We start from the raw sequence: 16,774 nt of genomic DNA, 5'->3' as shown, positions 1-16,774 counted from the left end.
TATTTTTACTGAATGTGTGTTTTTTTTGTATGTGTGCGGGTTGTCATCTTTTTACTGTAACTCCATGTAACCTTATAATTGCACCTTCTTTTCACCACCCTTAAATTTTGGTCTTCATGCGTCTTTGACAAGGGTCAAAAACTTTGTCAATTTAGTACAACAGTGCATATAACATTTGTGTGGTCATTACACAACTAAGAGTTCAAACTAAAGATTAAATAAAACAACTCCCTGTTTTCATGAGGTCAAAACAGTTTAATTAAAAAAGGAGGAACAACTCATTTGTAAGAACACCAGTCCTCCAATTTGTCCCAATTCTGTCACATTTCACTTTCACACTGACACACGCATTCACTCATTCAGACAGAGATACAGCTACTGCACCTTTGGAACAAAACATGCAGACAGATTTGCCATTATTAATAAACACATCCTAGATGTATACGGTCCAGTGTAGCACGGATGCATAACGGTTTGTTTTAACTTAGTAAAGGACCGTACTGTTGATTTTGCAAGTTTTAGCACACTAATCACAAGTCCTATACTGCTGACTATTTCCAAAGAATTTCATACTCTTCCAGGTAGCTACTGGATTTCATTCATGTTACGTTTGGTAGGAAAGCTTGCTTAGATAGGCAAATCAGAGAATGTTTGTTCCCTTTATTTTTAATTTACATTAACTGACAAAAAAAAAAAAAAGCTGAAACCAATGGCAGCCTAAAAATGTTGAAAATGGTTAGCAGTGATGGAACATATACATTTGTAGTAAATGTGCTAAGACATGCAAAACTGAGAATACAGTCCTTCAAAAATAGCTTACAACGGCCCTCACTGCAATGAAGGCTATTCAGCATTTAAGCTTTGAACGACACACAGGGATGTGAGCAAAACAAACTGAGGAAAATGATTATTATGTGAAGCAACAGTTAATCTCTATTTACAAATGAATCAAGAGGCAGAGGAACAACAACTCCTCCATAACAAAGAAGCAATCACATCCCTGAGTACAGTGTTTGTTATTCCAATCATTAGACTGACTGCTCTGTGATCAGTTATTATCATCAAGTCCTTTGTGGCCGACTCTAGATTGATCACAATAGTGCAGCACATTACTCCAGACCCAAAGTCACCAAAGAGTCAAAGACCTATTTCATCCATTCTCTTCCGAGTAGCACATGGAGCAGCATGCCAGTGTTAGCCGATTCTAGATACATCATGATCTCCTTATTAACAAAGAAGGTTACAGATTTTGGGCAGCAGTCTTAGCCCTGTTAGCATGGAGCCCCTTCATCTGCTTTCTCCATCTTCTCCTCTTCCTCCACATCTTTGTCCTTGTTCTTTTTGTGTTTCTTCTTCTTGTGTTTGTGCTTGTGCTCCTTGTGTTCTCCTTCTTTGTCCTGGCTCCCATGCTTCTTGTGCTTCTTGTGTTTTTTATGTTTCTTGTGTTTTTTCTTCTTCTTGTCCGCTGTGGTGGTTCCCGAGCCACTGTGGTTGCTCATGGTGGGGCTGTGGGAGGGTTGGCTGAGGGACACACTGGGGCTGCCGCTCCTCCCTCTCTCGGGCTCCGAGCCTTCGCCTTCGCTGTAGTCGGGCACAAAGGCTGCCTCGTCCGTCTCACGACCCAGGTCAGAGCACAGGCGCTGTCTCCTGGGCTCTGGGCAGCGACTCTCCTCTCGTCCTCCTCCACCTCCACCTGCTCTCTCTTCCTTTCCTGTCACTCCTCGCCCTTCCTCTCTTCCTCCCCCTCCTCTCCCCTCCTCTCTTGCTGCAGCTCTCCCTTCTTCTCTTACTCCTTTTGTGTCCTCCCTCACAATTTTTGTTTTTGGTTTGTCAGAATTTGTCTGTGCCGTCCTGCCACCTTTACCCTCTTCCTTCTGTGTTCTCCCTTTCTTCTCTTCTCTCACTACACCTCTCCTCTCCTCCCTTGTGGCGTCCCGGCCTTCGCTCCTGGCAGGTTTAGGTGCTTCAGTCTGCACCTCTCTGCCTCGGCCCCTCAGTGGCACTGGCGAGGGCTCCTTGGGTGCACAAAGTCCATTTTCCTGGCCTTCTTCGTCATCCTCTCTCTCCCACTTGGAGCGAGGAGGAGGCTGAATGAGCGGCTCCTCCCTGGCCGGGCTGGGTGGAGGGCTGACACTCAGGCTACGGCCACGGCTGTTCACAGGGCTAGATGGGGGCTGCTCTGCAGGTTTGGAGGATGCACTCTTCTGGTCTTTGTGTGAATCTCGCTTTGTTTCTTGAGTTGACCTAGTGTTAAGAAGCAGACATGTTTAAAAGAGAAGTGCACCGATTTAGCACTGTACTCCTTCAACACTGTTGGACTCAATGGACCAAAATTGATGCAACAGAACCAGATAGATCACTCTGTCTTATTCCACACATTTCTAGTGAAAACCTGGTGCCTACCCAAAGTGCAGCTTGGTCAGTCTGAGATTTGGGTGTGTTACTTACTGCAAGATTCAGACTAGAAATTAGATGTCAGTTTTTGTGAATTAACAGTTTACAATACTCAGTGCTACAGACACATTTTGGCTGGCAGCCAAAAGGTAATGAGTTTTGACATCCGTCCCTAATAACCACCTATAGACAATTTCACTGTTTCAAAAATAACCTTTCTAAATATTCCCAGTTTATTTCCTGTTGCCCTTTTAGCTAATCAACGGCTGACAGAAAATAAACTTAGACCTAAAGCTACTGCATTTCTAAGCAACACCACTCACATGAAATGTATTATCCTGAAGGAAATTTGGTTTGTAGCAAAGGATTTAACAAACAAAATCTATCCAAAAGAAAAGGAATTATGCAATGTAAAATTTATATACACACACACACACACACACACACACACACACACACTTGCCTAGTGGTGTGGCTTGTCAGGGCCTTTCGGCTGATCCTTGGTTTGCTTTTCACAATAGACTCCTCGACATCTTTCACTGTTGAAAAGGAAGAAAAGAAACGTGTTTAATCAATGCTTAAATTTGATGGCACAAGGCAAAATCAGTTCTCTCTTCACACGCACACATACAGAGATTCAAATTACCTTCTCTGTGAGAAGCAGCTGGTTTCTCTCCTGAGGGGACACTCCTCTCTGTCCTGTCCTTGGACACACTCCTGGGGGAGAAAAAAAAAAACTATTATACACATTTACAACTGTGTTTACAGAACCACTATATAATGCTTTTTTTATAATCATGCATATGGATGGTGGCTTAACAAGCGGCAGGGAAACAAATGCAACAGACCTGTCAGATTTAGAAGCTCTTTCTGACCCCTCCCCTCTCTCCTTAGAGGATACGCTTGGTTTCTCCTGATGGTCTGCCACTCTCCTGGTGACGGATGATTTCTCTCCGATGCTCATTTTATCCAGAGACACAGACCTCCCTCCTGCACTTCCACCACTGGAGTTCTTTCGTTCTGTCCTTACTGACCTCTCTCCTTCGGCATCTCTCTCTACTGCTACCTTCTGTGAGCCTGACCCAGAGACCCTGTCCCTCTCTCTGTCAGATGCTATGCCTCTGTCTCTGTCTGATCCTGAAGTTCTGTCTCGCTCGCGGTCCTGTCCCGAGCTTCTGCTCTGCTCTCTGTCCGAGCCCTGCTGCCTCTCTCCAGCGCTTCCTGGTCTCTCTCTGGAGACCCCCCTCTCAGCAGACGCTGATCGCTCCTTTCTTCCGGCACCTTCTGCTGTACTGCTGGGTCTGTCTCCTTCAGAGGTGTTAGCTGCAGTTGATCGGTCTGAGGTGGAGGTCGTCTTCTCAGGATCTGACGGGGTTCTGTCTGAGGTTGCGGTCTCAGTGCTGCCCTTTCTCCCTAGATCTCTGTTCAACTTGATCCTCCTCTGGGTCAGTGGCTTCACCTTAATATGGACAAAAGCACATACAAAACATTAGAAGGGGTAAAATTAGAGAGACTCTGCACTTTCACTGCAATGAATGTTGGAAGTTCTGAAATGATACGCTGATTAATAGTTTGGATTAATCAACAGAAATGTTAACTGATTTATATTAACGGAAACACCAAAAAGGCCATTTTGCACTTAAGTGTAAACTGTTATTGGCATTTCTTTTACCATTTTCCCTTTGTTTACTTTATACATTATACTGTTTATTAAAAAAATTAGGGCTGCAACTAAAAAATACTTTCATTATGAATTAATTTACATATTTTCTCGATCAATTGGTCTATTAAAAGTCAGAAATCACAATTTCATAAAGCCAGAGCTGACACATTCAAACAACTTGTTTTGTTCAAGCACAGTCCAAAACCAAACGTATTTCATTTACAACCCAAGATGATAAAGAAAAACAAATATTGTTGAAACTTAATTTTCCTTTTAAAATTCATTAACTGACTTGATTCTAATGAAAATAATCAATATCAGCAGTCCTAGTGATGACGTGAAGTTACTTGGTAAATACAAGAAAACTTAGTGAGTCTCATTTTTTTTTTAAATACATATTTTCAAAAACTGCTAAATTCTTTTGAGTTAATTAACACATCTGTAAAATGTGTTTCTGAGTACTGCACAAGAAACTGACTCACCTGAAGGTCCATTAGAGGTCTGATGGATCCTCGATCGGAGTCTCCCCGGCCCATCTCACGGCTTCCTGGAAGAGGAAGAAGACCGGGCCTGTCTGAGGAGGGTGGGAGTCTGTGGAGCGGAGGCTGGTGATGAGACATGTGCGAGTGCGAGACGACATCACCTCCAACCCCCAGACCATCTATTCTCCTCAGCTTTCCAGGAGGAGGCCCGAGTAAGGAGCGGCCCTCCTCTCCCATCCTCCTTCGACTGTCCACTGGGGAGGGAGGTCGGTGGAGGAGTGGGTGTCCATGTTGATGGGGAAGGGGAAGGAGGCCACCGCCCTGTGGGAGATCTCTTCTCCCCCGCATGTCGTGGCCGGGTCGAAGGCCATCATGGAGAGAGGGATGATGTGGAGGCATGTTCTGCGAGGACAGTGGAGGGGTCTTAAGCAAGGCGGGCCTCATTGAAGAACTTGTGCCCTTTTCCTTTTTCAGGGTATTTGAGCTGGGGGTATCTTCTGGTTTGGTTTTAATGCTCTTTAACGGTTTGGCGACAGAAGAGGAGGACGAGGACTCTCTCTTTTTGGACACCACTCCTTCTCCAGTCTTTTTCTTCACCTTGTCACTCTTTACCTTTACGCCTTCTGTCTTAACTTTAGCTTTTACCTTTTGACCCTTGTCTTTCTTAGTCTTATCAGACAGAGTCTTTGATGTTGACTTGGTTGAGGGTTTAATGGGTGCAGCACTGCTTTTAGAGGCTGGAGCCTTAGTGGCTGCGGCACCAACTGGAGCCTTTGAGGAGATGGGAGGTGTTTTAATGAGTGAAGGGATTTCGTCCATTGGTTCGTCTCTGACAGGAGTCGCATCTCCTCTATCCACTGACTGGTGTGATGGCTCTGGTTCCTCACCCGTCTTCTTCTTTTTTACTTTCTTTGCTTTCAGGACTTTAGTGCTGGATTTGGTCCCTGATGAGGAAGAGGATGGAGGATGGTGAGGTGGAGCACCTCTCTCTTCTCTCCCTCTTCTTCCTCTCCCCTGGGGGGAGTAATCTCTAGACAATGGAGACATTCTGTCCCTTCCTTCCCTCTCCCTGTCTCTGCTCCCACGACCTCTGTGATGCAGTGGGGGATGTTGGCCATCATAGTCTTTGTAGTACTTGTTGTACCAGTCTGCGTACTCCTTCTCCCACTGTCGATACCTTTCTCTTTCCCAGCGATCGTGGCCTCCGGGACTGGGACCCTTCAGGTCATAAGGGGGCAGCTCCCGAGGAGGTGGCTTTCGTGCACCTGGGCTGCGGCTCCGGTAGCCTCCAGGGGAGCGAGACCGTGACCGAGACCTATAGGGTGCTGCTCCTTCCGCTCCCTCCCAGGCTCCTCCACGGTAAGGGGGAGGGGACCGTGGTGAGCCAGAGCGACGATACCCGTAAGACCTTGATCGAGAGCGGGACCTTGTCCGTGAGCGTCCATAACTGCGTCCATTCCGTCTAGAATAAGGGGAGCGGGGATAAGACCGGCCTTGGGATCGTGAACGGGAGCGGGATCGACTGGGGGAATAAGAGTAAGATCTGGATCTTGACCTGGATCTTGACCTGGATCGAGAGTATGAACGGCTGAATGGAGAGCGACTGTATGACCGGGACCTAGAAAAGGAAATGGTTGAGACGCCCAGACAGAAAAAAGGGGAGAAAGAAAGCAATTATGCAAAAAATGTAACAGCTTTAAGGATTAAGCTTATGTAATTGTTGTAAGAATTAAAACCAATTTTGATATGCTCTCTGAATGACATTACCTGGAATAAGACGGCCTTCGTCTCTTTGGTGCATTTCTGTACTTCATGAGCTCTTTGTGGAAGTCCTTAGTAAATTCATCCAGTTTGGATGTAACTCTGTGGATACAAAGACAAAAAAACTGAAACTTTCTAGATGGAAGCTTACTTTTATCCCTGCTGAATTTGAAATTTGAACCCCCTTTAAACATGACTGTTATTTGGGTCATCTGTTGATGATCTTTTTTTGTTGATTGTTTTTATTTTGCTTTTTTGTTGTTTTTAACATGCCCAATAAAAGAGTAAAAACAATAAAATAAAATTTATGATCCCAACCCTGAGTGATGTTAGATAATATTCTGTGTAAAATTCACACAAGCAACCAGTAGCAGTTTTAAGCTGTTTGAAGACCGAAATGAAAAAGAAACAATTTACTTGTCCTGTCTGTGGTGCCGCTGTCTGTAGAAATCTTCCTTAGAGAGTGGGGGCTGAGAGAGGGAAGGTGGAAGAGAGATAAGAGGGGGCTGGGCACCAGGGGCACCCCAAGGATGGTTGAGTACTGGTGGACCTGGCCCATAAACAGGCTGTGGCTGGTAACTGATGGAAGGAGGAGGGATAAGGACGGGGCCAGAGGTGTACGGAGGGGGGTAGGGCTGTGGTGGGGGTGGGTACAGGGAGGGAGCTGGGAACACTGGAGGAACAGGTGCAAGAGGTGGAGCTGTCTGGAGGTGAGCGGAGGGGTGCTCTCCTCTGCCTCTGTAGGACCTGGTACAAAGAAACATTGTGAGACTCACATATTGCAATATTATCTCATCATAGATAAGATAGTCCCATGGGCGGCAGGTATTACCTCTCCCAGTGTCTGCCTCCCCCTCTGTGAGAGTGGTGGGGCCGTGTCTGGTGACCTAATAGAGCAGAGAGACCGTTTGTTAGTTGCCCAATGTATTTACTTCAAGTGCACTTAATCTCCTTAAATATGTGAATTAAACCTCTTACCTGATGAGTAAGGCGGCCTTATAGGTGGCGGGGGGCCAACAACAGTTAAATGGTAGCCCTGTGGTAGAATTCACAGTGAGAAAAATGTAGTTACCTTCAGATGTTACAGCTTCTCGTGTAAGTGTAGATTTTCAGTTCAACTTAGTGCAAACTAATTATACTTCCAATATATTATATGTATTTGATCCAGTGTATTTTTTGGAAAGTGTATTGGGACGATGTTGCATGTTGATTTTGCACTGTAAATAAATGTGATACACTGCTGTATCAAATGCAACAGCCTAGGGGCACAATTGTGATCGCTATTGGTAAAATCGCCAACATGCACTGTCCAACCTGGCTCCTAATTAGATTAAACATACTTTTGGCACATTAGACCTTGAGGCTCAGACTAAGCAGCCCCTGCCCTCTTTACCAGCAGTACCTGTGCAGCAAGTCTCTCATATCAGCAGCAGGGGAGGGGGACAGAGGATGCCAGTTTATTGTAAACATTCTACTGGCATAACCATTAACTAATCTAGGACTATGTGAAATTATTCTAATATGCATGCTTGTCAACAAGTAGATAATAGGGGTGGGAGAAATAATGGATTCTTATATGCATCACGATGCGGACGTGGAAGATTCTGGCTCGATTAACAAATGTCAAAAAAAACATCGATTTAAATATTAACAATAATGTAGTGTTGACGGAACGCAAAAGGCAGAACTCGCGGAAGTACAGCACTCAGACCGTCTGTGGCGCGGACATCACAGAGAGACCAGTGTTCCCCCTGCATTCGGTACACCACCGCTGCAGAATGAATAACCAACCTACTAAAATGTCACAACGGTGAAAGTTAGCGTAGATATAAATGTAAATATGTAAATATTAGCAGTAAGTTTCAGTCTGGCAGTAAATGTGCAGTGTAGGTCACTGTAGGTCCGTTAATAAAAGTCTGTAGTTTCCTCAACTGCTGGAAAAGTGAAGGCGGTTAGCGCTAGCTAACATCTCCCCTATACAGCATGTTTTTGACTGTTATATAACGTTAGATAAATTAGTGACGAAGTAATATTAATTAGCTCAGCTGTATGTTAGTAACTTACCTACTTGTCAAGTGTTGAGAACATCAGGTACAAGCTCAAATTAAACTGGTGTACACCTGTGCCCTGTACACATACTGTACATCCTGATAATTAACTTTACATTTCAGTTTTCTAAAGAGTCAAAAGTTAACAACTGGTTGTTAGAGAAATGAGGGACCATGGAGATTAGGGTTAATGAAGTAAATTTGAGATGCTCAGAAATTATCCAGAGATCCTGTAGAAAAAAAAAATATGCATAAAGATGCATCGATAATCGTTCAATAATCGCATTGCAGCCCTCTGAATCGTAATCGAAAGGTGCCCAGAGATTCCCAGCCCTAGTAGATAAGGTATGACATTGAGTCTACATATAAAACACAAACAAGTTTACAATAAATGTATGTATTCTTTATTTTAGAGATTGTGGAGGCTCTCTAAATTCTCTTAGCCATCAAGTCTGCCATAACATCCTCAACAATGACTTTGAGTTGTGGCATTTATTTTTTATAGGGTGACTTGATAAAGAAGTAAGTGACAAGTGGTCAAGGGGGACTCACCTGGGATCCGCTTTCTGGAGTTCCTGATGAGTCTGGTGTCACAGTAGGTTCTGGGTCTGTCTCACTAAAACAAACAGACATATTGTGGCCAGTCAAAATGGCTCCTCATTTCATACATCATTACTTGTCTATGCGGCTCCATGTAGGTGTACAGACTGTATCTTAATACTAAACTTACCCTGGTGGGGGTGGTTCACCCTGGCTAGTGGAGTGCATAGGAGAATGGTGGTCAACAACGACAGGTGCAGGGGCTGGTGAAGCATCTCGTTCTTCAACAGCAGCAGCAGCATGAGGGGGAGTAGGGGGAGTAGGGGGAGCAGAAACAACACAAGGAGGTGCAGGGGGTGGGACCTGTGCTTGAGGTGCAGTGGAGGGTACACTTGTAGAAGAGGGGTTAGTGACATTGGCCATCAGTGGGTCCTGCTGTCTCGAATGCAGAGGCCTGACCAACTGAGGGCGCGGTGGAGGTGGGGCTGCATTTTGGACCTGCTTGCGCGCATGTTTGGTGTATCCTGTCTCATTCTTAAAGTTGTTCACAGCCTGCATGAAGAAAAACAGGTGAAATAAAAAAATAAAAAAAAGAATAATGTGTTTACTTTGAGTTCAAGTAAAATGAACGAATTTGAAACAGATCAAAATGGGCAAATTTGAAAGGGTTACCTGTCGAAGAAACTTGTTGGCAATGAGATTATCAGGTGAAACGTCCGACTGTTTGCATGTGAAGCAGATGTGCTCCTCTGAGTCCAACAAGGCAGTTCTGATACCTGAAAGAAAAAGTGAGAGGCCATGTATGAGCAAGACTTGGGAATCTACAGGTGACAGGTAGCTGATTTGTGTAGAGTATGTACAGTGATGTCGGCTTCCACACGATCAAACAAAGCGGTTTCATACAAAAACATATTCAAATGCACTATGAAACAGGGGGGAATTGCCTAAAAAAAAAAAAAATATTGTATGTTGTATATCGTGGAAAGCCTAAAAATATCTATATTATCCATAAGCCATATCACCCAGCCCTAAAACAAACAGAAAACTCAAGTCTTTACACTCTTACGATAATGTACACTTTGATGGAAATAACTTCTCCTTAACCTGCCAAGTTCACATATATTTTAAAGCATAGTTTTCAATTTTTTTCCCCTGAGAACAACTTCTGATAATCATAGAGATTGAGTGTGAAATAATTTCAATACACTGTGGAAGATAAGAGCAAGAAAAGTTCCAGCCATCAAAAATGAGAAATTCAATAACTAGGCCTACTCAAAATGCAGCATGTCCTGGGGCTGCAGGCCTCTTTAAATGGGTAAAATGGGATAAATGGGTATTTCTGCCATTTTCACAGCAGAGTTTATCCTAGACGACTGTAGAATGTAAAATGAACAATCCTGGCACGACCAGAACACACTCATTTTGTACTGCTTGACTTCCTACTTGTTTGGTTTGTAGAGTATTTCCTTTTTTTCCAGATTTTTATTACTAATGCAAATTACAAGTAAGAACTCACACTCATCGCAGTAACTGTTTCCACAGCAGGGTATAACAACTGCATCGGTCATCAGGTCATTGCAGATCGGACACAAGAGTTCATCAGGGATTGGGTCTGAATCGTCCTCAGATGATGACTGGTCATGTGGAACAAACGGAGGGCGCTCCTTCTTTCCTTGCGCATACGCCTCCCTGTGTTAACAGATTTATTTATTTTTATTTTGAGGACCTCGTTACTAGCATAAAGCAAGCAAAAACAGTAAACCTGTGTGTTGTGCCACAGATAGAAAATGGTTTATCACAAATACAAAAGTTGCACATTTAAAGTGCTATACACACACACACTATGCAACAGTGTGTATTTGTGGGTGGCACTGGTTGACACATACGCATCTATGGCAGGTATGGCGTATTCTCCAGTGCTGGTTAACATGGCTCCCTTGGTGCCTGGCTCTGCTTTCACCATGAAGCTCTGAGGAATGCCCTTACTAATCCTTACAGGCTTGGGACCCTCCACACTCTTATCCTGGACCTAAAAGGTTAAAAATAAAATCATCATCCAAAAGGCAAATAGTACTTTCTTAGAAGTTACTCTGCAATGTAGTAAAAATGAACACCCCAGACAATGAAAATCAAATCCATCCATTATAATTACCATCAGCATGGGGCATTGCCGAATGTAGTGACCAGCCTTTCCGCAACGAAAGCAGGTATAATGAGCAGGGGGAGGTCCAACTGCCTTCTTGGAGTAACTACAGAGACAAGTTCAATTCTGTTTTTAAAACTGTATTTTTTATATATCTCACACAATCGACTGTGTGTGTGTGTGTGTGACACTGATTCATGACCTTAAAATGCAGAACAACAATCTGACTTAAATCAAGTAAAAGCCCAAAGTGTGTGTATACTGACTGTATTGGGTCATATTCATGATTGGACTGAGACATCATGGCTTTAATCTTGTCTTCCTCTGATGCATTTGCGTCAACCAGGTTAGCAGTCTAAAACACATAATGGTGAGAGGGGGGAATAATGTCAGGCGCACAAGACAAAATGAAATATCTTTTCAGGAAATATTTTCTGGAAGTACAGCCAGCATGTCGAGAAACAGTACCTTGGCAAGTTGGGCGAGTGACATAGAAGGAGAAGAATCAGTCTGCAGGAGAATCAGAGTAGATATTAAAGGTGTTAACATAATATCTAATAGACACACACTGGAAGATAACAGCCCAGATAGTTCCCCACCACATCTGTGTCCAGTCTCCATCTAAGTCGTCGCACCGAAATTAAAGCCTTTGTTGATTACTCGAAGTGCATGACATATCGCAAGTGTATGAGCATTCAAATCAAGACACAGTTCACTAGGCTTGTGGACAATGTTCATCCCTCTACTGACAGCACTGTGTCATAATCCTTTAAGAAACAACAAGTTAATGTTTTAAACATCTCTCTAAGGGTGCGTCTTTTCAGACTGTGGAAGAGATCTAACTTGTTCAGAGAATAAATTAAGAAATCATCCAAACAGCAATGTTATCTACAAAAAAGGTGACTCTTGAAACAAAACATTCTCCATTATGTAAAAGAATGTATCCATGCTGAAGATTATGTCCATTGCTTTACCAGGAGATATTAAAACTACTACAGATCAAATACAAAAAAACTTTCGCGCATTTAGTTTAAAAAAAAAAAAAAAAACCTGTTGAAAACTTATGCTGAAAAATCCAAATGATAAAAAACAAACATTTTTGTTATCACTGTATGGAAATCCCAGTGAACTTCAACACAGTTAAACTGCATAAAAATTACGTTGCATTAACATTTAACAAGCAAAGCAAACTTACTCCAACGACCTGCTAATATCATAAGCCTTTAAGTTCTAACTGTGGTAAAGTGTAAGTGCATCTGCTTAAGCACCTTCCTCGCTACTTGGGCTTCATCAGCACTTTCAAAATGTACACTACTGACACATCCCTCTGTAGGGAGGGGTCCTAAAGCTTCTCCTGCTATGGTAGGAAAGAGGCGATTTTCTGAAAGGAATACTTGACATTTAATTTTAGCATCCCATTTCCCATCACCAGGCCATAGCCATAAGTTTTTGTACCAGCTTGTCAAAAGAAATTGCCCTAACTGTTAGAAACGCTCATCAAAACCAGATCTAGACTGATTTTTATAAACTAATGAGCTAGCAAGGACTGGTGCCAAGTTGTTTCAATTAAAAAAGCAAACACTGACACAAGTGTCAAATATGTAGGGCTTATAAGACAAATGTAGAGCTGTCTCTTGAATAAAGTGCCTGATGAAGAAACAAAGAAACTAACAAGAGTTGTCAAGTGTTCCTTCAAATTGTTCCCTAACACAGCTCCCACGTCACTACAGAGTGAAGGGTGAAAGCAAGTGGAGGGATGTAATGCAGGTCAGGAGTCAATGAACCAGGCATGAAAATTAAGTCTCATGTACAAAGAAGCCCTATTTTAAAACAACAAAAACAAAAAGGTCTGCTCTGCCTAATTCTTTGAGTAAAGGGTGGGTTGTCCATGAAATGCAGGGCTCGGAGGAAAGACTGGGTATTGCAGAATGCTGTGGAGGGAACACACAGGGATCTGGTGCAAGCGGTTCTGACACTGAACCACTGAACAACTTTATTGACAGGTTCTGCAGCTTACAGCTTACAGGACACACTACACCAGTATACTTCTCACTGCAGCAACCATGGAAGGCCTCCAGTGATTGACAATTATTTACTTTACTGATAATGTGTCATTGTAATTTGTGATCATGTCACAACATTATATGTCAGTGGCCGAGGCACAGTATCTCACTTATCAAAACTAGCGTCATTTAACTCATCAGGATGATTTCTGTGAGCCTTTAAGGTTTAAGGGTTATGTGCAGTCCATACTCAATGCAGAATAGAACATCTTCATGATGAAATTGTACAGGACAAAACAATTGACATTGGCAAATGTTACTGAACAGATTTGAGTATATTAAAGTTAAGCAGGGTAAATCACTGGTGAGTCTCTTCCACTCACAACTTTAGTATTGTAATCAAAGTTAATTACAATAAATCCCAGCCACACTTTACTTCATTGGGTTCTTAAACCACATTATAAATAAAATACTTTCACAGAAAATAAAATGACAATCAATTATAAATACAAATATACCATATTTTCTTTACAAACCCCTTTAAAATACATATGCCTGGCCTGAAGCAGGCTACAAAACCATTTCATTATGAAATACAGTCATTAACAGTTTAAATGGTCTCTCAATCATGTAAGTGGCAACAGTTCAACAATTGGTCAGTTCAGAGCATTCAAAAACAATAGTGGCTAGTCTGTTGTTTCTCATCTCAACCTTGTCTCATTCAGCCACAATTTAATACTTTAATCTGCTCATTTCAAAACAGAAACCTGGGGTTTGAGAAACAACAAACTACTTAAACTGCGGTGACTCCAAGAAACCCTCCCAAAGAGACATCAAATCACATATAGAGGTTGAGATCTCAACACAAATGTAGCCAACACACAGTGAACAGAAGATACAAACAACTCAATCATTGCTGACAGAATGTTCTCAAGAAATGTGACTAAAGCCAGAAAGAGAGGGTGAGGGAGAGAGGTGAGAGGAGGAGGAGGAGGAGGAGAGAGTGTTGATTTTGGGTTTGTTTTACATACGGGTCTAGAAGATCCCACCACAGCTGTGTCAGAACGATCTCTGCAAAAACAGGAGGACAGGAAAAAAGTTATCAGTTATTGACATAACTTGACAGCTAACTTATGACTGCCTAAAGGATAACATTTTCAACTATAATTGTTTATAGAGAGACTTATATTAAAGTGTCTATATTAAATCTACAGGAAATGTAGTGTAAACCCATTTTTGTGGCTTTGTGCAAAAGACTGTTTGTGATTCCAGTAATAATTTTATATTTTAAGTATACTTACACAATGAACGTCCTGCCAGCAGGTTTTACTCCACCAATCGGAGTACGGCGGACGATCACGGACGAGTGTTTCGGGATATGGGCTTCATCATCTGTGTATTCTACAAAACATGACAAACAGCAGGTATGATTACGCATAAAACCTAAGCAATATTACCAAATGTGTTCAGTATAATAGTATTTAGATTTTGTAAACAGCCAACGCAACAATTTACATCAACATCTTTTGCTAAATATGAGCCAAACCAGGGGTTGTGAGTGAGTGTATAGCTTGTATGATCTGACAATTTTGACCAAAGATGTAAAAAGATCAGTAATCAAATGTAACTAGCAGATCATCTAAATAAATATTTTTCACAAGAGTTTAATTATTTATAAAATTACCTGTTACATTGGTTAGTTGACTGTATGGCAATTATCAAATTCACTCTGCATTACAAAAGTATTGATACACTTCAAAAGGACATCTGCATCAGGAGGTATTTATTTTGTCACATAACAGACAATATAGAGAAACTGAGTTTCTAACTCCCTTCTGCTACGTAGCAGGCAATATACATTAATAGAGAAGCAATTATAAAAATGGTAAACTGAAATTATCTATATTCAATGGAGATGCTTGGTATAGTTATGAGAGGTGTAGAACCCAAACAACCCACTGGCAGAAAATTAATCTGAAACCATTTTGAAAATTGATTGTTTAAAGCCATTTTAAAACAACAATTTAGGAGATCCACTGGTTACAGCTTCTCATAGATGCTTTTATTGGTTTTCTAGACTTTCGGTGATAGTAAACTCTCTGGGATTTTGGACTCTTGGTCAAACAAACAATCTTTAGACGCCATCTTGGGTTCTGGGAAATTGCAATGGGATCCCCCCCAATTCCATTTTCTGACTAATTATAGATCACACAATTAATCAAGAAGATAATTGTGTTCATTTAAATGTGACTAATGAAAACAGTGATTCATTCCAGCTCTGATGTGGTGTGTTACAATATACACACTTATAAATAAAAGAAAAAATAAATATTTAAACCACCCAGGCTAACCCCACTGCCTAACATTTATTTTCACCAAACCTACTGTTAACTAAAATGTCCGACTATCATCTACTTAGTGCCAAACAATGGATTACATGCTAGTCGCAAATTTTGTTGTGTCACATGTGTCAGCTGATAACGTACCTTCGCGAGTCTGCGCATTGGTGATCTGCAGGTCGCAGTCTGTGGCCTTGAGGCGCTCCCGGCCCATAATCTGCTTTTTAAGTTCACTGAGTGTGATATGCAGCCCATCGAAAGTGACTGTGTTGTAGTCCAGTTTGGAAGAAAACTTATAGTGAACACACGACATTTTTTACAGGTCTAAGCACTTAAGTCAATCAAGCACAAGGAAAAAAAAAAAACACAGGTATGGCCTGGTATGATAACAAAATAAAAACAGCGTCAACACTGAACACAGGAGGCTAAATCGGGTGACTTTAATAGGTAAACCTTCTTTATACTGGCTGAAACACTGTGGACAAAGAAAGAACTAAATAGGGAAGGGTTCAGCTCGCAGATGACGACAGAGTCCTTGTCATTGCCAAAGAAAAATAATCGAGGTGTGAGGCCAGAGCGCCATTGAGCGGCGCCGTGTGCCTCGTCAGTTCTTTAAAGTCCGATAAAACACAACAGGGTGCCACCAAATCCAGAGTCCATACAGCAGAAAATCTATCACATGGATGTAAATGAGGCCAAGTCCGTCGTGAATTGTCCTTGGTGGAAAGCCCGGGCCGACTGCGCTGGAAGCCGCTAACTGTTAGCTAAGTTAGCAGCGGGCCTGGGATTTCCCGAACAACAGTCTTTGTGGCTTGCCTTTTCGTTACAGTTTTATTTTTCAACTCAAGACAAACACTACCGAGCTCCACAAAAAAGTCCCCCAAAGTGCGTGAATGCTTCAGCAGCGAGTCCAAAAGTTTTACGTTCTCGCTGTTGGGCTTTGAAAATATTATTCTGAAATTTAACGTTACCGTCTAAATATTAAGTTAGCTAATGCCAAGGCTAACATGCTACACCTCGAGATTAGCTAACCTCGCCACTCAACATGAAAACACCAACAAAAGGTAACCGCTATTAACGGTGCTATGCTAACTATGTTGCCCACGTTAGCTGTCGAAGAATCTTAACAAAATCCACCAGTTACGCAGTCAGGACGCAAAGATTCCCCTTCAGTGCACTGTTACTTTCCATCATGTAAGTTGTGTATCCAGGTTAATCTTCAATTTAAATCCATAAAATCCATTTCGGTCATCCAACTGCTACTCTCCTCGCTGTTTCATCAAAATGGCGCCGCGCGGAACCGGATGTATCCAGGGTTCTTTCAAAGAGTAAACATGAAGGCAAGATGGTAATTTTTAGTCTCTTTCAAAAACACCCAGATGAAAAGGAACTGATTGGTTC

At 42.2% G+C, this 16,774-nt stretch overlaps 1 protein-coding gene across 1 annotated transcript; it reads right to left on the bottom strand.

Annotated features, from left to right (window-relative positions):
* Positions 1-234: 234 nt before the first annotated feature.
* Positions 235-16,684, bottom strand: LOC119898771 (E3 ubiquitin-protein ligase RBBP6-like). Its single transcript, XM_038712984.1, has 20 exons — positions 15,521-16,684; positions 14,336-14,435; positions 14,066-14,105; positions 11,500-11,541; positions 11,298-11,386; positions 11,041-11,137; positions 10,775-10,917; positions 10,405-10,577; positions 9,561-9,664; positions 9,079-9,440; positions 8,901-8,964; positions 7,279-7,336; positions 7,133-7,187; positions 6,718-7,047; positions 6,307-6,402; positions 4,540-6,157; positions 3,243-3,853; positions 3,041-3,111; positions 2,858-2,933; positions 235-2,244 (listed from the first exon to the last, which is right to left on the bottom strand). The coding sequence occupies exons 1-20, from the start codon at positions 15,684-15,686 to the stop codon at positions 1,272-1,274; spliced, it is 5,268 nt and encodes a 1,755-aa protein (XP_038568912.1). The 5' UTR covers positions 15,687-16,684; the 3' UTR covers positions 235-1,271.
* Between the last annotated feature and the right edge of the window lie 90 nt (positions 16,685-16,774).

Source organism: Micropterus salmoides, unplaced genomic scaffold, assembly GCF_014851395.1.
Source record: "Micropterus salmoides isolate LMB-PRFRI ecotype aquatic unplaced genomic scaffold, ASM1485139v1 Ms_hic_scaffold_12, whole genome shotgun sequence".
NCBI classification, from domain to species: domain Eukaryota; kingdom Metazoa; phylum Chordata; class Actinopteri; order Centrarchiformes; family Centrarchidae; genus Micropterus; species Micropterus salmoides.
Note: the sequence above shows the minus strand (reverse complement) of the source record. Positions and strands in the feature narration are given on the sequence as shown.

Coding starts and splice junctions, on each gene's coding strand:
- LOC119898771 (XM_038712984.1), bottom strand. CDS start 15,686: ATGTCGTGTGTTCACTATAAGTTTTCTTCCAAACTGGACTACAACACA. Junction 11,542..14,065: donor TGGTGGGATCTTCTAGACCC/GTATGTAAAACA, acceptor ATTCTCCTGCAG/ACTGATTCTTCTCCTTCTAT. Junction 9,665..10,404: donor AAACAGTTACTGCGATGAGT/GTGAGTTCTTAC, acceptor TTTTTCTTTCAG/GTATCAGAACTGCCTTGTTG.